The 22006-nt window shown below is 39.1% G+C and overlaps 1 protein-coding gene across 4 annotated transcripts in view; it reads right to left on the bottom strand.

Annotated features, from left to right (window-relative positions):
• The window catches only part of Znf407 (zinc finger protein 407), a 433003-nt gene that overhangs the window by 21756 nt on the left and 389241 nt on the right, over positions 1-22006 (bottom strand). Inside the window, exon 9 of one of the 4 annotated variants that reach the window (XM_046448590.2) lies at positions 2636-2671. The exons of the other annotated variants lie outside the window; for them this stretch is intronic. Within the exon in view, the coding sequence (XP_046304546.1) occupies positions 2664-2671 (8 nt within the window). The 3' untranslated portion in view covers positions 2636-2663. Of the gene's footprint in view, positions 1-2635; positions 2672-22006 lie in introns of those variants that run through there. 4 annotated transcript variants of the gene reach the window in all.

Here is a 22006-nt window from a genome sequence, read left to right as displayed (position 1 = left end):
CTCTGCAGAATCCAGATTGCGCTCTGCTCCCATGCAGGTGGAGGCAACCTAGGTGCCCTTCAGCGGATGAATGGATAAAAAAAAATGTGGCATATATATACACAATGGAATTTTACTCAGCAATAAAAGAGAATACAATCATGGCATTTGCCGGTAAATGGATGGCACTGGAGAAGATAATGCTAAGTGAAGTTAGCCTATCCCTCAAAAAACAAATGCTGAATATTTTCTCTGATATAAGGAGGCTGACTCATAGTGGGGTAGGGAGAGGGAGCATGGGAGGAATAGATGAATTCTAGATTGGGAAGAGGGGTGGGAGGGAAAGGGAGGAAGCAGGGGATTAGCAAGGATGATGGAATGTGATGAACATCATTATCCAAAGTACATGTATGAAGACATGAATTGGGTGTCAACCTACTTCATATACAAACAGAGATATGAAAAATTGTGGTATATACGTGTAATAAGAATTGTAATGCAAAAAAACACAACAAAGTCTATGTATAAAGACATGAATTGGCGTGAACATGCTTTATATACAAAGATATGAAAAATTGTGCTCTATATGTGTAATAAGAATTGTAATGCATTCTGCTGTCATGTATTAAAAAACATAAAATCAATTAAATTTAAAAAAAAAGATAGGAAATACCCATTGATGAAGATAATGAAAACTGACATCAATATGTTAAAATACCAGTTTATAGATTCTGGGACCTGCATAAGAACTAGATTTTTTTCCTTCTGCTTAAAAGCATAGTCATCTACCCTATCCCAGTCCATATTTGATCTGCAATCTCAAATACAATCCTTTGGTCTTTTAGCACAAAACCTTATAAAATTACTCAAGATTGTTGACATTAAAGTTTCCATTTTTAAGGAGGAACAGGGTGCAGGGGTGACAAGTATTATAACAGAATGAACAGTGCAGCAGAGAAAGGAAGGATCAGTGGATGCCCTCAGACTCTGGCATTCATGAAGCAGCCACATGAATAGCAGCACTGCGGAGAACAAAAGACAGTGAGGATAAAATTGGGTGCTTTTGTCTCATGAGGCTGGCACAGATGGGCCTGGCAGGCTTCATGTTTCACTTTCAGGAAACTTCAGCCACATTCCCAGGGCAGTGTTTCCATTGTCTGCAGGCGAAGGACCTGTGTGTATGAGGCAGTGACTTGCCAGTTTTTCTGCCTTCAATTAAGCCAGAAAGGGGAATTTAAGTTGAGTTCAAATAATCTATGTAAACAATGTAAGTTGGATGGTTCTGTTATTAATATGCATTTTAGTGAAAATGAATAACTTGTTCCCAGTTACATCTACTTTAAAACTTTGCTGAGATGATCATCTCTGCATATTTTACATACTTATCTGTGCCTTCATATACAAGTGCACATATACATGCACACACAACATATACGCTTTTCCTAATCAAAGTAAAACAAATTTTCATTCCCAACTTAAACACATATAGCTGACATTGCATTCTTTTGGTGTACAATATCCTAGGACAAATTCTTTACTATAATAGAATTTACAATAGTGTGTTTAAATTGAATGTTAAGAGTAGCTGTAATGAGTGTTAAATACCCTGAACTCTGACAAATAAATAATTCTTTAGTCTTTGCCTGAAAATTAGGCACCTGATGAACTTTAACAGAAAGTAAGAAATCTTAAACAGCGACACACATATGGTGATGATATGATGGTTTTTTCAATAAGCCAGTCAAATATCATATGGTTTTAGTTATAACCTTCCTATTTATAAAACTTAGTTACAATAAAACACAATTAATACATTTATTTCACACTACCTAACAAACACATTAATGACTATGTAATTATTTGCAAATTTTATTCAAGGCCTGTATAAATGATAACAGTATAGGGTTATTTAAGTTCAGATCCACTCCACCATTTAGAAACATTACATAGGGTTGTTCCTTAATGCAAACATTGAGCCAAGCAAATTGTATGAGTATGAACAGTGCCCACAGTAACAGAATCCATGAACAACATGGAACCTTCTAGTGGCTACTATGGTCAAAGCTGAATTATCAGGGAACCCTAAAGTCCTTGTCTTTTTGTTGAAGAAAAAAATCTGCAAAACTCTTTCATGAAGCTATATGTAAACATGACAAAATGTATTTTTGCCAAAGGACAAGACCTGCCCCCTACCATACTAGTATATATTTCTAAAAAGTGTGTGTGTATGTGGTGGGGGGGTACTGGGATTATTTGATCTAATGCCAGTTCCATAATTTATGAAAACTTCCCTGGAGGTCCTAAAGATGTCAGGATGCTCTCATTCACGAGAATGTTTTCAGTGGTGTTTATTTCTGGTCCTGTGGTTTAAAATCTTATACTGACCATATTTGCATGTTCTTCAACACTTTCTACAGAAGCACACAGTAAAAGGATTAAGGATAATAAAAATAATTCATAACTTCTTAGTAATTCTTGGTTTACAAAGGAAATCCAGTGGCAGGAAGGCAATTTAAAAAATTCTGCCTTCAATTACCAAAACAGCTGACTCCCTTTAATATTTTTATGTACTACTATTTGTCAATTGTATTTATTCAGTTGAAGGGTTATCCCAACATTATGATGTAGGTTTCTTTACCTGGCAACTCAGGCATCTTTATCAGTAGGTTGGATAAGCCACAGAGTCAGTTTCCTGCAGAGAAAAACCTGATATTACTGCAACAGAAGCAAACCCCACATCTGGCTGCTTTAAGAAAATAGTGCTTGCAAAGGAGTGTTCTGTATTCAATGCCAGTGAACAAGTTTCAGTGAGGGAATTTCACTTAGGTGCAAAGTCATGAGCACATCCACAGGAATCAGATGGGGAGGACAAAGTGCCAGTTCAGAGACTATACCACGTGACCCATGAAGGAGAAGGCTGGCCCGGCAAAGATAGACTGGGGGATGCAAAAAAGGACAGGAAGATGTTTCCATCTCGGCAAGTTGTCATACAGGAGGGGCTGTGTGTGACCTGTGTAGCCTAGAGGGATGCCTTAACTCACCATGAGGGCAAGTTTTCTCAACAGAGCATTTCACACATAAACACACACAGGAAAAGACACTCGTTATCTGCAGGCACTAGAAAATATAAATTAAAATCATTATGAGATACATATCACACCTACTAGAGTGGCTAAAATTCAAATAAGATCAATAATACCAAGTGCTGAGGGTATGCAGAGTAACTGGAACTCTCACAGATGGTGGTGGAGTGCAAAAAGGTGTAGACGCTTGGGAAAACAGTTTGGCAATCTCTCACCACATCACCTCACTCTTAAGGAAAAGAAAATACTAGCCCAAAGATCTGTTGCCAAACATTTAGTAGTTCTATTCATAATCATGCACACGTAGCAGCAGCCCAGATGCCTATCACCAGGAGAACAGATAAACACACTGGGGCACACCCACACAAGGGAACATGACCCAGGAGCAAAAGCAACAACGGATGCGGGGTGTGACCCTAGGAGCGAATCCAAAGGATCTCCTGACACAAAGTGCAATGGGACGTTCCTGAATGCAGCCAGCAGTGGGATCTTCTTTACCTGGGGACCCTCAGGACTCTAACTCAAGCATGATGCTTCCTTTTCTTTATCTCCAGATATTTAGAGCAACTCAACAACTTGCTTTTAGCACCTGTAAAAACTTGTATGTTCCATTTCATACTTATTTTCCAGAGACAATTCAAGCCTTATGGTTTGTCTAATCTTCTGAAGTGTAGTAGAAAGAACGGCAAATTATCTGAAGACATCATCTTTCAGGCTAAGGTAAGGTGTGTGTCTGTGGGATGCTGGGGGTTTTTCACTGCCCTTGGTACTGACTTTTGTAAAGGCATGCTATACTACATCTCCTTCAGAAAAGGCCAGCTCTTAAATGAACATGTCTTTATATAAAAATGGTGATGCAGAGTGTCCACTAGGTGGCTGTAATTGTGGTCAATTAAAGTTTTTTATTTTCTATGTATTGTTCAGTTACAGTACAGCTGGACATGTGCTTTATGCTGTTTTTGCTTATTTGCTGTGCTCCAATGCAGCCAAATGTGAGAAATTTGAGTTCTTTCATACCAGGCTCAGTGATCTCATGGTTTTTAGGACATTTAGGTGGTGTGTGTGTGTGTGTGTGTGTGTGTGTGTGTGAGAGAGAGAGAGAGAGAGAGAGTATGAGTGTGTGTGAGAAAGTGTGTGTGAGAGACAGTGTGTGTATATGAGAGTGTGTGTGTGTGAGAGAAAGTATGTGTGTGTGAGAGAGAGTGTGTGTGTGTGCGTGCATGTGCGTGCTGGGGGGTGGAAGGGAGTGCCAGTGCAACTGTACACATGTATGTGCATGGAATCATTGAAACAAATGGCTGAAGAGAGACTGGGAAACCCTATGGCTTTTCCTATGATTATTAGGGTCATCTTTTAAAAAACAATTCTGATAACCACTTATGAACATGGTCTGACTTTTAACTGTCGATGATGCTCTCCCTTCCTTAACCATATGATTTCTGGTAGACTTTAGGATCTGGGCATTCTAGGTTAAAAGCTGCCCAGCCCTGACTCAGGACATGTGCTCGGGCAGCTTGTTTAACTCTCCAGGCTCCAGTTTCTGTGTCTACAGTACAGGGACACTGTATCTATCAGAAAGGCACCTTGTGTAAGGCACCTTGGTGGCACGTGCTCTCTAGTGGTAGTGCTGAACACATGGAGAACGCCCTCATGCCATGTCTCATCTGCCCAGAACTGCTCACTACCAAAGCTATCACACTTCTGAAACAGGAAGCACGGCCTCAGGAGCAGGGTGCTCGAGGCATCACGTGGCAGGCGCTCTGCTCTTCCCCCTGCACTATCATGGCACTCTTCAAAACCATTCTTCATGAAGTAGAAGGCTGTGTATTAGAGAGTGTGTAGAAAATTTACTGAATTTACAGTTAATAAATTGCAGCAGCATCAGTAAAGGCTAATTTAAATAGTGTATGCTTTAGGAAAAAGGAATACAGCAGGGCGACTTTGTGTTCTGATTAGTAGAAGGGTCTATTAAATATACCCACTCAGCTACAAGTTATTAAGACTTGATAATGCTTAACAGTTTGATTTCTTGTGGTTCAAAACCAAGTGACCTCAGCAATTGAGGCAGTATGTAAAGATGTACTACAAACTCAGAATGAACTGACATTACATTACAGATGTAAAGACAGAAATCCGTTTGAAAATAAAGGAAGACAGAATATTCCCTTCCATCCTGAATACAGATCAGTACCCAGAGTCTTTCTATCATGTAGTAAATACAGGGAATAGACCAACAGAGAACCCTTCAGTTTGAATAAAGTTCTTTTTGTGATTGTTCCCACCAATACCCAATGTCTAATACTCAGTATCCTATTCCCACTTCAGTCTGAGCCTCAGACTCTGAAGAAGCCAAAATGTAGCAACATGCTCGGGACTCTTTCAAGATCCTTGGTGAGGAACAGCAGGCACCCTTGGGCTACCAGAGCTGCACCCTCAGATTTACAGGTGTTACCTGAGGGCTAAGCTCGGTATGCAAGCCACAGATGGGGGCAGATGCCCATAAGGGCCACAGTAGGCCAGATGTGCTGCTGCTCATGGCAGGTGAGAGGCCAAACAGTCCAGATGAACCAATTACAGAGCGGCAGCCCGCACAGCAGCAAGCCCAGCAGAGTCCTTCCTGTGCCTCTCTGTCACAGCAGCCAAGCTCAACTGTGCACAACTCATTTACTGTGGCTTGAGAACAGCCCATGCAGCTCATATGGAAAGTGAGATTTAACCAAAGAAATCTCTGGAGAAACATGTTAAGTTGGGCCTTTTCCTTGTGACTATGATTGTGACCTGTGTCAACTCATGTGTCACCAGAGGCTTGAAATCAATGGTTAGGAAGAACTCTGTGTAATGGAGAAATGAAGGAAGAGAGAAAGAAAGAAAGTGTGCAGGAGAGGACAGAACAAGCCCTGGCCTCTGTTCTGAAACTTTCAAGTATTCATAAGATATTAAAAAAAAAAAACATTTAAAACAAATGATTTGACAGCTGCAAATGCAGGATAACACCTAGTTGAATTATAGAAACAGTGTGGATAATTACTTTTCTGAACGTGAGGGCCCCGTGGACCAAGGTCCTGTCTGAACTTCCCTGCAGCACAGCTACCTTGCAAGAATACACATCCTGTCACCACTCCACCCAGCCTCTTTATCATCCGTATGTCAGTCAGGATGACGAGAGACGTCCCGTGATTCCAGCAGTCTTCCTTTGAAGGATCCACACGTTAATTACTGCACTAATTATGGTTTTTGAATAACTAAATGAAGTAAGCAGTCTATGGGAGGTACAGGCATAAACCTAAGACTGAGAAAATACTAGTTACTAAAGTCATCAGTGCAAACTGACACACGGAGCAGGTTTAACAGAAGTGGAAGCCGTGGGTTTTAAAAGACAGCATCTTAAATAATTAGGGTTCCGTAAAGCAAAAAGAAATGTTATTTCTTAATGGCAAGTGCATTTAAACTGTTATCTAAAGATCTGAAGGTAAGCCTGCTTAATTCACTGCTTCTTCTTTTGTTATTAGGAAAACATAATTGTTCCAAATAATTAGCACTAGAGTACATCACAAGCTGACAACAAAATTATAGAAATCTTCATATTCAGATCCGTCTAGCTGGCTATTAGGAACAGTTTCTGATCATAACCCATTAGTTGAAGTGCTGTGAGTTCTTGATTGCCACCAAATAACCTCAGATATCTGCCTAAGTTAACAGCCCCTATTTATCCAGAGTTTTCTTGACAGTAAAAATTGCTTAGGATTTTTACAGCTGCCACACAAAAGAACAGTATTCTGTGTGTGCACTTGGAAGAATAGGTGATATAATAATTGAAATGTAGATTTTTAAATACAATTTTAACTCCAAAATTTCTAAATGAATCCCTAAAGACGCGCTTCCAGTGTCAGCACCCTATTTCTAAGGAGCTGGACCCACGGTAAGTCCTGCGATGGCCACGTAAAGTTGTCTGGCCTTGCAAAGCATTTCTTCCTTTCACAGACTGCCTCCTTAACACTTCACATTTGTATTACTGAAAAAAGTCCATTTATGAACAGTGCTGGATGTACACTTTGGTTTGGTACTAGTCAGTTTTAAATTAGCTAACCAGCAAAGAGACAAAGGAGCAGGGTGTGGTCTTAAAGATGGGGAGCCAAGTTACCTGCTCACCAGGAATCACTGGGTTAACCTCCCATTAAAAAAAGGCAGACATGGGGGTGGGGTGGGGGAGTTTCTGCTTTGCTGGCTTCTCATCCAGCTGCAGAAGCAGCTTATTGATAATGCAGCATGGGGCCAGTGAACAGGGGTCTGAACAATCTGGCAATCTCATAATTGGTGAGGCCACTTGAAGTTCCTCTGGAAATCCTTCTGAGCTAACAGCACAGCTGATAAACCCACAAAGCTGTATGTTTTATCCCATGAGGGGAAACTTTGATTACTCTGGTAATTAATGATGCTAGAGAGTAATATGGATTTTCTGTTAAAATTTGAGTTTGAAGTTAATTAGTCTTCACATTATGATTTGCTGATTAATTATGGATATTTAGTTATAAAGAGGGATGTTAATTATTAATCTCAAAAAATCATCTAGTGTAATTAACTAAAACTTTGACATCAGTTAAAATTCCCATTGAGTATAAATTCTGAGATTATCAATTATCAGGGAAGAGCAGTGAGCCTGCGCCCCCCTGAGAAGGAACACATCCTCTGCTCAGTCAGAACACGTGTGAGGCACGCTGTCATGCAAGGTGCCTGCGGTTTCAGCACTGAAACTGAGCCATGTCAAGGTACAGATCTCAGTCTTCTGTGGCAAATTCTCAGTGTGAGAAATCTTATTGCAGAACAGTGCCACAGAGGGGATCCGGGGCGGGCGCTGCCTCTGTGTCCTGTCAAACACTGTCTTGACCTTTGAGCTCTCATGTTCCCCTGAGATCCATGGGCCTCATCAGCTCTGGTAAACTCTGAAATGAACTTCAGCTTTGCTACAGATATCTTTATTTTCGGCAGCAGCAGCTTTTGGAGCTATCAAGACAATACTGCAACACAAGCACTAATTAGTGCTCTGATTCACATAACTTGAAATCACCTTTGTGGTTAATTTTTTTTTCCTTCATCTTTTCCCCCAAATCTGTCAGCAACACAATCTTTGTCACTAAAAAGGGGAGGGGTGTGTGATTAAGAAAAAGGGTTAAACCCAAAGCATCACCGGCTCATCACTGTCCTGGAATTTCCCCTGTAACACAGACTCCGAACAGGGATCTGTTTACATTATCTCTAGATCATCTTGACAATATTTATTCTCTATTTACCTAAATGAGGCAATATGATGATATTTATTGCTCAGAATAGCTAAATATAGACTTTTCTTGAGCACTCAGTACCATAGTGGGAGGTTTTGCTCTAATCTACATCTTTAAACTGACAAGCTGGAGAATTCCTAATGAATGCCTCTTTTCATCTGGATGTCTGTGTGTATTTGACAGTATAAATATTTAGCAATATCGGAGTCAGCTTGTGATTTTACCCAGATGGACTGATTGATGCCTTGGCTCGATGCTGCCAAAGACAATCCGTGCAGTTATATAAGCAGTTTCCCTCTGACTTCCTAAGAAGCAATTAGGTGGCCAAAGGCAGAACCCCAAAACAGTGGAAATACTTCTGAATCAGCCAACAATCTGAGAGATAAATAAAATATGGTACTTAAATTATTACGACTTGACTTTCATGATTCATAGGATTAAAGCTTTCACTTCTAAAGTACATATAAATTGCAGGGTTTCTTATGTCTGTAATTTGCAAGAATATAAGTTAAAATACCAGCTAATCAGTCAACTCACATTCACCTTGGAAAAAGTACCACCCTTTCTTGTCATTTTTGTAAATTGTATGCCTAAGCACCAATGTTATTTTGAGAAAAAAAGTTGCTTGTTGTCAATAACATATATTGCAGTCTAGTTAAAACAACATTTGTTAAGATTTAATCGCAAGTGTAATCCTCCTTTAAAGTTTAGACAGAATGCTCAGAGAAATTCAAAGGACAGATAATAAATCATTTTTCTCATCTTGGGTGTGAACAAGGTAGGTCTGATTCATTCAGGTATGTCATTTTAACAACGAACAGTATAAATTCCCTCTTGTGAAACAATGAGGGCTCCACTCAGTACAGAACTGCTAGGTGACACTACCCTCCGCCCCTAAATCATAAATTTTTTTCCTATCAACATGTTTTCTTCTATGTAAATCACAATGAAAATGAAACCAAAGAATTGCACTATTTTTCTCATCACTGCTGCAATTCATCTGCAAAGGCTAGAAAGCTTCCACATGGGTTGCTAGAACTCTCAGAGTTCCCTCTGCATTAGTATCCTCTGCCCAGTCTCAGTTTTACCCAGTGTCAGATGCCTATCATGATTATGTCAGGTCCATTTATGCATGCTACTGCTTTGGGAGAAAGAAAGCTACCTATTATTTTATTTTTTGGCATCAGCAAGAGCCATGCTTTCTGCAATGCTGTTACTTCCCCTACCCCTCACCTGCTCCTGCCACCACTAGTTTCTTTGTTTTCTATTAACTCATCTCAATCTTTGTATAACCCATGCAATAATCCAGAAGAAAGGGCAAGAAGGACATTCTTCTTCTTGACACTATTACCTATGGATCGTATTCTACTGTGATACTTCTCCCCATCACAAGATATGTTAGCTAACAGAATCCTCAGAAGTCAGGAACTGGCACTTGCAACGTATTCCAAAGACAAGGGGGATACACTGCCCACTGCTGATCAAATACATACAGGAAATCCCAGAACGAGCTGTTCAGCTACAACATACCATAGCTCTAAGTGCAGGACTCGCCGGTCACTATTCCTTCTTGCACATGGTGGCCTTTTCACCTTTAAAAATTATTCCATGCCTGCCAGGCGCCAGATCAAAGTACACATCTATAGTATTCTGTTTATTCTATGATCAACAATGAGTGGTTATTGGCCAGACAGAGAAAGCCAGAGCCTAAGGTCTAGTCTGTTGGTATCCATCAATTCCATCTGCAGTACTGCCCTTGAGTCAATATTGTTAAATCATTATTGCCTTATTTCATCATATAAGGGCTACAGTATCATAAAATGGTGGGAGAAGGCACAATGTCACTTCCAGAAGATAACAGATATATGCCATTTTCATTATTGTTGAAAGCAGCTCTGTGTTCAAAGATGAGTCCAGTGTTTGGTTGAAATTGGTAACAAAAACAGGGTATCAGAGATGACATTTTGAATGAACAGGGCTGGTGTTTTTTCTTCCCCCCCCCCTCCAAATCTGTCATTGGAAAGGGGGATGCAAAACACATTAACACTAATCAGCCAAAATGGTGTGGCTCACTGCTTAATTTCATCACACTAAGCTATAAATTACAGGAAGGCCTGCTGCAACTAATTTTTGCAGTGCTGTACCAGATGACAAATGGAATGTCCATGTGGCTACAAGTGAAGAGCTTCCATCTTTCTTCTGTGACTGCATATTACTTACGCTAATGACGTATAATAGCCTGCAACTACACTTAACCTGTGCGTTAGATGGCAGCACACACTGTTTACCTAGAGTTATGAAGACGAAAACAGCAAATCAACAAAGAATCTGAAGTGTGTACATTAGCCTCCCACATGTCAACTTAATTTTCCCCGAGAGATGATGTATAACCGATTTCTCAATTGTTCTCTTGTCTACACAACAGCATTAAGTGCCAAAGTGTGCATGATAAAGTGATGAGAAAATGTGTGCAATTAATAAATCTGAAAGTATGTAGAACTAAACAATTTCTTTGGTTTTTCTAATGAGTTGTATCCTTAAAAAACAACTGACTCATTCCACCAATAAGGTTAATTATGAAAATCCATAAAAACTCAACACACAATAACAAATGAAATTATTTTCTCTAGCTTTTAATATATTTCAAAGACCAAGAAGGACATTAAACATATTCTCTGAATAGATACTGACCAAATGTACTTAGAATGCCCTAATGGTTGCCCATCTCTGAGTGAATCTCCTCATTTCACATAAGACCCAGAACACTGACATGTACATGTTACACAGCTGGTTCCATGACACACATAGCCATTTTAAAATGATGTAAGTAAAGATAAACTCTGATCAGTGGTATTATGAAAAATATGACTTGAATAGTCCTAACAGCTCCTGCCATCTTATCATACTGGAAGGATAAAAAGAAAATACAAAACCAATGCACTTTCACTATAAATAGTAATCATGAAGTTTAATGTGACTATTTCTTGGGAGGTCTGGGAAGGGGAGGGGACAAGAGCGTATGGTTTCATACCACTCTGTTTCTTTTAAAGACAATATATCCCACGGGAAGCCATTGACAGAAAAACTGAAGGCCCAACATTCTCTCCTTCTGAAGCAGGTTTTGGGAATCTGATTAGGTCTCCTGCTGTGATGCTGGGTGTTCCATTTTTGCCAAAGGGCCAGCTATTATGATTAACGTCATTTGTCTGAATCATTACTCTGCACCTTGGTTCAGCAAACACTATGAAGATGGCATGGTAATAAATGACCGCAGGATTCTTTCCTGCTTTGGCCTCTTTTTATCTGCCACCTCTCCACCGTCAGCTCCATCCTTCTGAACCTCTCTGAATCCCCAAAAGGGACGGGGTGTCTATTTGTTTTCCACTAGGTTACCACTCTGTCTATTGTTGTTTGCACTAAAGGGTACAAATTCAATTCATTCTCGTGACATAAAAGCACTGATACAGTAAATTTTTTGCCCAGGAGAAAACAAAAAGAAAGTTGCTGAATATAGAATAGGATTTGAAGCACTATCATCTATGCGAAGAGGCATTCTGAGCAATCTTTGTTTATCTAATCTTTGCTTTTTACCACTTGTCTAGTCCTGACGAAGGTACCCAGAATGTTAATGTTAATGTTAAAATTGGAGATCATTATATTAACTGCAATAAGTCAGGCACAAAAAGAAAAATGCTAGATGGTGTCACTCATACATGGAATCTGAAAAGTTAATCTCACAGAGGTTGAGAGTGGAATGGGGAGACTCTGGGGGAGAACAGGAAGGGCAGGGATGGGCAAGGTTGATCCACAGCACCAAGTGGAAATTCCAGAGCAGTAAGCAGCTGTGGTATGCAACTGTAGAGTAGGATGACTATAGATAGGAATAAGCTTTTCTACATTTTTCTTAAAAGCTAGAAAACAAGGTTTTGAATGTCTTCACCATAAACAAATGATAAATGAGAGAAATGTGTACCCTGATTTGAACATTATATAATATATACATGTATTGAATATAATATGGTACCCCATAAACATGGACATTTTTTTTGGGGGGGGAAAAAAACAAAAACAAAAAAAACAACATCAACTAGTTCTATGTGAAGACTGCCGTGTTGGTGGTAGTACGCAGTTAAACAGGAAAAACATGCAGAGGAGTTGAGAGCAGCTGTTAGGTGGAATTCTCTATATGTCATTTTCTATCCTATTTCATTCCTTTATTTTGGGAAATAGGTATGTAATCTAAAGTAAGTCAAAAAATCTGAACATAACACCAAGACTGTCATCACTGTACATCAAGTGACATATGCTCTGTGACATGGTGAAGCCTCTGGTTGACAGAACGCCTTTCAGTGGCCTGCAGAGTGACAAGGGAACTGAAGGAAGATTCCTTGTGTCGAACTTTCAAGTCAGATATTTAGAGTGTGATAATATCAGTCTCTACTTCTGCTCCAGTTTCTATACACGATACAAAATATCATGCCCAAGATATAAAAACCCCCATGTTTTTGGGAAATCAAATTATGTGAATGTCATTACAGAGCTTGCATAGAAGTAACTTTTCTTTGCCAAGGGTAATACCACTTCCTAGATAGGTTGCTACAAAATGCCAAATGCTGTGAACTCTGGTCCAACCTAATGACGCTGAGGATAAACCAAATCCAAATCCCACAGCTGCCCCCTTCCTGAGCATCACCTTTGTATGACGTAGGTCATTATGAGAGTGCTCCACGTTCCTGCCAGACGTTTAGAAGCTATCGTGTGAAAATCACTAGTCTAGCCTTTGCTAAGATGGATTTTTAATGAAAGTTTAATGAATGATAAATACTCGTTTCTTGATAAATGTTTAATTATGCCAATAATTACCAACTGCTGAAAACTACTGTTGTGTTAATAATGGCATTTTAGTACACAAGCAGTTTCATGAGTCATGGTGCTGTTAAAGATCAGAACTCCATCTGGCTAATGCAAACTAGCAAAACAAAAGTCTAATTAATATTTTGATCAATTTTCTCCACACTCTAATGACTATCAATGTCCTTTAAAAAAAATTGATCCATTTTCTTCTTATATGGGGTAAAGGTAGGGAAGAGGAAAAATGGGCTGAGCCATCATGGGATTAGTTCATGCAAAATTAAATCAGCTAAACAAACAAATAACAAAAAATAGAAATATATATTATTGAAATTCAGTGATTATATCACCTCAGCATTATAATTTTAATGACTTTGTGTATTACCTAAAGATATTTTTAAACGATGACCATCATACTATTTCATAGTAGAGAAAGTTCAACTTCCTTGACTAATCTGCTCACCTGGCCCTTAACAGGTAACCTAGGAGATCTACAATCTGTGTTATTGTTACATGTGCAGGGAGTTTTGCAGGTGAGTGAACTGCTGTGATTTGTGTGAGATAATGATATCTTTCAGGTCAGCCAACCCATGATTACAAAGGGGCCAAGTGACCTTGAATCAACGAGGGCTTATTAATGATGGGAAGTTACTAAAGAGTAGACAAGTCACTGTGGTTCAGTAGGGAGGGAGAAGAGATTCTGCTCTTCTATCAGTGGCTGGGGGCTAAGGTCTCATGCTTGGGGACAAGATGGGGAAGAGGATGCTTGGCAGGGTAGTGATGCCTCCCAGCAGCAGGGTAGCTGCTGGGGCTCACCAGGCAGCTCTTCCCATCCCACCACACTCTTTTTTCCAGAGCCTTTTCTTGTTCTGTTCAAACAAAAAAATCCTGTCCCAAAGCTATGCTCCGCGTAGGTCCCACCAGTCCTGGCCACCTTCTGTGATCACTCTTCCAGATTTGCCCACGAGGCCAGGAGTGCTCCTGTCCACTCACTGTTGACATGGCACCTAATGTGTGGCCTGTAAACAAGTCTGCTGAACTAGATATATTCTTAGAGCATGTCCCTTGCCCTTTCAGTATCCCATTCAGGCTACAGAAATCTGAGAAATGTGACATATATAATAAATTCCAGGCTAACAATTCATATTTCCAATAACTCAAAAAAGCAACCCACATTATGCAGATAATTCCCATTATACAGAGAAAGAATCTGAGAAAACCTTAATCCTTTAGATAATAACAACGTAATATTTTTTAGCCAACAGAGCAAGATCTAATGTATGGCTCTGACTGTTGCTGTTGGCAATTACTAAGTCCTGTCCAGTCCAGGAATAAAATTTAAATATCTAACACGAAAATTAATAATTCAGGTAGACTAAGGAACCTGGTGCAATGGTTTTTTTTCTTTTTTGTCTATGAATATTCTGCCCCAATCATGTAACTTTCAAAATTAACTTTTCATCTAGTTTAAATAACTATTAATTTAACATATCTATTTTTAGAAATTCTTTTAAATATTTTATTGTTATAATCTTCATGTACTTACATGATTCCTGGTGACTTGGACACACAAACATGTTATTACTGTTTCTTTAAAGAGGCAGTTTTACTGTAAGACTTCACCTTCAATTTTTATGTTTTATTATAATACAATTTGAGTTTGGAGCTATTTTTTGTTATTACAGTTGAAACTCTTCAACATTTGAAAATATGTGTTCACTGTACTCATGCATGTTGACAACGATTTGCCCAAACATAAAACAAACCATGGAAACTGGTACTATAAGCCACATGCTGAAACAGGAGAGTACGGGGGTGCTGGAGAAACAGATATTCCTTCCCTCCCTCCCTGCACTCTACTCTCTCTCTCTTCCCACTGAGTGAGGATGGTGAGCGTGCTTCTTCTCCACCCTTTGCAGAGGCAGCATGGCATCTGAAGAGAGAGAATGAACACCAGTCTGTCCTGAGCAGTGGCCCCAGCTAGGAGCACTTCCTCTGTGGAGGGAGGGAGAAGAATAGATCCATGAGGATAAAGATTTCAGGATTGACAATCTTTATCCTCTGAAACCAAACTGAACCTGCCACTGCTTAGGATACTTTTAAAAAGAAATAAACTAGGCTGTATAAAACATTCATAACAAATAGTGTCTCAGACATATCACTGTTTCAGAACTTTTATCTTTAAAGCACCTTCTAAATTTTTCTTTACCTTATTCACAGATGTGGATGTGTACACATATGAACACACCAGCAAGTCAGAAAAACACAGAAAGAAAGAATTTTAGCCCTGGATTTTACAAATCAAACTAAAAGTGACCCCATATTATGTGCATTTAGAGCAAAGGGCAAGTATTTATTCTAAAAAAAACCCAGCTGGGTTAACTATATTAGTAACCACGACAAATATAGCTGAAGGTACAAACCAAATGATCGATTTTTGTGGGCAAAGTATCCTGACACTGACTTTCAGTTATTCTACAAAATTATCTGATCTATATGTATAGCTAACATAAGATATGGTTGCTCACAGCACATGAATTATTCATGTTCATAGATATACTCCCCCCTCCCCGCTCCCCTGCATTTTGCCTTCTTTGGGAACTAGACACAATGTAAAGACAGGTGTGACAACTTGAACATGAGAACACATTCTCAAAGCTCATGGGTAGATCTCCCCAAGGGATGTCAGTCCCTAAAGGGAAAGGACCACATTAATCCCTTTTATCTCAGCAGTTTTCTGTACATTGTAGTTCTGTGTTTCTTAAAGTTGGTTTGAAGCCAAATAGCATTAAAATTGCTTGGGGTATTTGCTTAAAATGCACATTTTGGGCCTGTTAGGGGCTAAATTATGTCCTACAATATTTACTTGTTGGAGTCCCAACCCCAAATACTTTAGAATTTGACTGGATTTGAAGATAAGTCCTTTAAAAAGGTAATTAAGGTAAAATGAGGCCATTAGGATGGACCCGAATCCAGTGTGGTTGATGTCCTTATTCGAGGACGGGGTTGAGTCACAGACATTCAGAGGACGATTGCATAAAGACATAGGGAGAAGATGGCCATCTGCATGAGGCCTGCGGGGAACAACTCCTGCTGAAACCTGTCTCAGACTCCTGTTCTCCTGTTCTGTGAGAAAATAAATGTCTGTTAAGCTTTCCAGACTCTGGCACCTTATTATGGCATCCCTGGCAAATAAACTGAGAGCTCTCCCTGAGAATTTCCAGAGCACAGCCCGGAAACACATAGTTTAATGATAGGTAGCATTCTGGAAACACAATGCAGCTTGCTGAATGACCAAATAAAATCTGATTCTTCCAGGACCATAGAGGCCCAGCAGAGGCCAGGGTAGATAGCACTCTGCTCTTCATCTCACTGATGACCCAGACCCGTCACCAGGCTGTGTGCACTGAGCATACAGCCCAGGTGGGAGGTGTTGAAACGGCTCAAAAGAAGCCACAGGGCATCCTGACTCCATGTTTCTTTCTTTCTTTTTTGTACTAGGGATTGAACCCAGGCACCCCAGGCCTTTTTAAGACAGGGCCTCAGTTGCCCAGGCTGGCCTTGAGCTTGCATTCCTTCTCCTCAGCCTCTGAGCTGCTGGGATCACAGGTGCATGACATTCAGCCTGGCTCACCTTCCTTCTTGAAGCCTCCTGTCTCTTCAACTTTGACACTGTTCCCTCTCACCACCTCCTGTATTGACTCGCTGTCCTGGGGCTGGCCTTGAGCTTTGTGGTCCTCAGGATTCTACCTGGACCCTCTCTTCTGTCTCCTCACTCTCTCCTGAGGTGACTGTCTCCTAATTCTGCAGTCTGTTCTAAATCAGAGATCAAAAGGCATCAACACTCGTCCATCACTCAAGATGGGAAACCAGCAATCTTTCTTAATCCATCCAACTACCCTGCTTTTCCACTTACAATTCACTGGTGAGTCCTGCCAACTCAGTCTCCAGCATGTATCCTGCACCCTCCCTCTTTGCTCTGTAACCATGGCTATGACCTTAGTATAAACCACCTGTATCTTTGTGGTCTTGGTTATGATCACCTAACTAGTTTCCTAATTCTACCCTCTCTGATCCATTCTACATAAATGAGAAGAGTTTGATTCCTAAATTTAAATTTGTTCTTATAATCTCCATGATGAAAACCTGAAGCTGTCCCTCGGCCTGTATAGTCCTCCTCACTGGCCACATGCTCTTCCTTCCACATTCTCAGTCACACTGGTCTGAACTTTCACTGCCTTCAGTGTGCCATGTGGCTCTCTCCCTCTGAAGGACCTTGCACTTGGTCACCCTCTCCCTGGAATGCTTTCAAACCCTCCTCCCCTCGAACAGCTTGTCCTCAGTGAAGGTACAAGCCTTCAATTCCTGTGCGAGTGTTGGTTAGTCCTCACCACAAGACACCTACTGTGGTCACTGTTGTCTCCTGTATCTCCACAGGCACAGGAGGACAGTGCTTACGGATGGAGTCCTGCACTTTGCACAGTGACTGGCACCCAACAGATGCTCCTTAATGTCTGCTGAATTAATGGATGGTCAGTGTAGTGAACAGGACTGTGAGGGCAAAGCCCTACAGAAGTGATAACCTACTCAGGCAAGGGAATTGTTTTATCTTTAGATATGGCCTATGCTCACAATACTTACTGAAGGTGTGTATTTGGCCAGCTACAGTAGGAAGTAATGAAGCCTGCAGTTATTTGGAAATTATGGTAGCTGAATCAACATCATTACCCCTTGAACTATCAGTTGCTGGTCACTGAAGATATCTCACAGCAGTGAGTTAATGAATCAAGCTGTACTGGTTTAGAAGAGCTACAAAACTATTTAATTGAACAATTTACTCCTATGTCTCACATAGCAGATTTTACTGAAATTAAGAACACAATTAATAAGTACCTTTTCTGATATGGATTCTACCTTACCAAAGCAAACATTTCATTTTATCTTTGGAGGTGGGTATACATACAAATAATAAAAAATACAAAGATTTGGACTATTATCAACGACTATGTCTAATTCTGTGGGATCATGCCAAGTGAAGCCAACTCTTCAATAATTTTGCTCTCCTTTGTCTTAGAGTATACTAAAAATGCTTTGCATTCTAATACTAAGAATATGTTAAATGTGAGGATTAGCAAGATTAAAGGAATTTTAGGTAAACATTTTTAGGCATCTGTTATGTATTACAATATATTAAAATAAGCCTTCATTGTCTCTACTTAACAGAATGTTGTTGTTGCATCTTCTGTCTGGACAAGACAGAATTGCTCATCTTCCCCTCACAGCCCATCTGGTTTTTGCCCAAGCTGTCTGCAAGACAATGCTCTAAAGAGAGAGACATGCGATTTGTAGAGGATGTTAATACACTTAACACTATCATTTACAACAAACGAAAACCTTGCACATCTCACTGATCACATAGGATAATCACTCTGCACTGAACTATGCAACCAAAAAAAGAAATATTTGAAGAACATCCAATTTCTGCTTAGGAGGCCAAAGGGGAACAGACATACTTGATATCATAAAGACTAATTATTATGTTCAAAGGATGAAAAAGCTGCTGAAGAAGTATCAGGGTATCTACAGCATCACAGTCCTCAGAGCAATTGAGACAACAGGAGTAGTCATTTTTAAAGGCATCCTTCTCACACCTGAGAAAGTCTTCAAAGGAACCACATTTATAAAACAAAACACTTTCTTCCTGTGATACCTTTGGGGGAGGGAGGTGGGAAAAAGTGAAGGAAAGGGAAAATGCTGGCTAAGAGTGCACAGCGGAATGTTCTGCAAACCAAACAGTCTGCTCCTTAACAATCAACACGGAGCACACCACCCGACCTGCCACATTTATAACCCTATGCTGATATTCAAATTTTCTGTCTTAAGCTAAAGAAAGATTGAATACCCTGCTGTTGTGTGGCCAAGATTGAAGAGGTGTCTCACTGACATTGTTCAAAGTTTATGAAAATATATGAATGCTCAAATGTCATTGGCTTTGCGCCTCCAACAGACTGTGGTTTTATGAGAAATCAGTCTTTTAATCAAAATGATTGAATACCTTAAGGTCGAATCCAAAGATATCAGTTAATATCTAGAAACGTGCTATTTCTGCAAATTTTGCCAAGCTGTACATATTGTGGTGCATTTTAAAGTGTTAATTTGTGCATTCCATATTGAAAATGGATCTTGAGTTTTAGCTTTTTGTCAAGCAAAAACATATGGTTACAAGCTCTATGCATTTTACGTGACGGCTGTTGAAGCTGTCACATGTGCAAACTTGATAACCGATGTGACACAGACGCAAATAATTTGCTTGTTTAGTAACAATTCAAAAATTCATTATTCATGCAAACACACAGTTTTTAAAATGATCAGATGGAAATAGTCTTCATTTTGTACAACCTAGCCTGGTTGGTGTGCAAACTCAGATAAAATAAAGCTGGGAACTAAGTGGTATTAACAAATCCAAGAATATGGGTATTTTCAGATAATTATTGAACCAGATGGTGTTTTTTGTTAATTCTGCCATCAGTCTGAGAACTTGATGTCTTACATCTGCACTTGGTAAAATAAATTTTACATCTGACATTTTTTCAGTTTTCTTAAAATACTTCAATCAGTTTTAAACCAAGATTTGCAAACATCTGTCACAGTGTATGCCTATGAGATAAAATTATTTGAGATAATTCCTTTAAAAATACACACTATTATATTGAACTTTAAATTTATCACCTTTTAAACTAAACTTTTAGAATTATTAGTTGAAATGTTTAATAACAAGTAAAAGAAGAATATGTAGAACACTTGAAAATGAATATGGATAGTAGGTCACAAAAAGTCAGAGCTCACCTCTACATCATGTACAATCACAAGAATGGGAAGTTATATTCTGTAGATATGTCAAAATACATTCTACTATTATGTATAACTAAAAGAACAAATATATTAAAAAGATAAAAAAATTTAAAAAGTGAGGGCTCATCTGAAACTCCTATCCTGGAATTTCACACTATTATCATTTTACTATCCCGACTTAACATAGAAAGAAAAATGCCATACATTCTTTTTTCAATATACTTTAGGTAAATTTTCTATATGGTGTGATTAGAGGTTAGGAATAAATAATGAATTAATCAAAAAACAGATGACTGATTAAAGAATTTTCTCTGCAACTAAGTTAATCCACATTAGTGGAATTTAGTGGAATTCTTCAACACTACAGCTCAAGTATTCTGCCTTATTAACAAGTGAGGAGCAGCCTACCAGTGTTGGGTTCTTTTTCAAAGAAACAAAGAGGGGCACTTGAGAAAATAAAAATCCTTCAAATGGCTTATGCACTTTTAAGGTAACACTCTCACTAAAGCACAGACAAAAATCTTACTTTCAAAGTGAATTATGAATTCATGTCTTTTGATAGGCTTCATTTGTGTAATAGTTTTTGGTTCCCTGGATAGATAATAGTTTTTTTGAGGGAAAGCCTGAGTTTTCCACATGTCCTCTCTTTTCCTTCTTCTATTCTAGACCTCCAAATACAACTGGTACAATATTAGCATGGTGCTTTCTGAGAAGAACATGATCAGTATTTACTGCAGACTGACCAAAACCAACCCAAAGCTAGTTATCTACAATGATGACCAACTTTGACCAATTCCAATGGCAATAAGTTGAAATAAATATAAAACAAGGTAAATGAGGTAACCTAATAAGGGATTTCCTTTTTCAAAGTATAGGTTCTACTGAACAGAGATGGATTAAATAAATTACATCAGTAATACTTACAGTCAAAGAGGCATCCGGGTAGCTAGAAAGTAGCTGATAATATTTCACACTCACAATTTCCTGGTCATGAGTACCTCAGATCTACCACTAAGCAGAGAGGTCTAAAAACAGAAGTAACATTGGCCCCAGAGAGCCAAATGATTTCTGATTGCTCCTGGAGGGGAAGGAGGTAGGTCAGGAAGAAGTAGTTGTCAGCAGTTACATCAAAGGGTAGCAGGGCTCCGATTAGCTGGACCTTAAGAATTGAGATGCTTTAGTGCTGATTTTCCCTGATTTACTGTGACACATGGGGCTATTACAACTTGCTACCATTAATTATTAGTCAATTATACTTAAATATGATCAATTATTAATTATATTATACATCAATGTTATCAATTATAATTGTGAATAAACTAATCGTAATTGATAGTATATTAATAGCAAATTCAAGGCTTATTATATGATTTATGCTGATTAGTAATTTTCACAGGTATTTAACTCTAATATTCTTAGATAGAACATCTTACTATTATCATCACCTTTCACGATTAAGTTAAATAGTAACTGCAAAGTGCTGTACTGTGAATTTGAACTCAGGTCTGTCTACCTCCTGTGGTGTGCTCTGAGCCACTGCATACTGCAGCTAGCTGTGGGCTGAACAGCACTCAAGGAATGATGTGGCTCTGACCCTTGGCATCCAGGCTGCTTTCAATAGGTAGCACTGTGGAAATATTTCTTCATCTCTCCCATCAAAGCATAAGAATACTTTTAAGGCACTCAATTCATATCATCACATTATTTTCCAAAAAACTGGGACCAATTAAAACCATTACCTGTAGCAGAGGCACATCACACCAAGCTGTTCACGTGCTTTTTCCTTTGCTAATTTGATGAGAAAAGGTATAAAACTGTTGTTTTCTTTCAAGAAATAAGTCTGCATTTCTTTAGTTTTAAGTGATGAACACATTTCTAGATGTTTTTATTTCTTATGACTGATCTGTCATTTTTTTACTAAGTTTGTAGTGTTCTTCCTATTGATTTGTATGAGCTCTTTAT

The sequence above is a fragment of the Marmota monax genome, unplaced genomic scaffold (genome assembly GCF_021218885.2).
Source record: "Marmota monax isolate L192 unplaced genomic scaffold, Marmota_monax_Labrador192_F-V1.1 WCK01_AAM20220418_F8-fsc00060, whole genome shotgun sequence".
Lineage (NCBI taxonomy): Eukaryota > Metazoa > Chordata > Mammalia > Rodentia > Sciuridae > Marmota > Marmota monax.
Note: the sequence above shows the minus strand (reverse complement) of the source record. Positions and strands in the feature narration are given on the sequence as shown.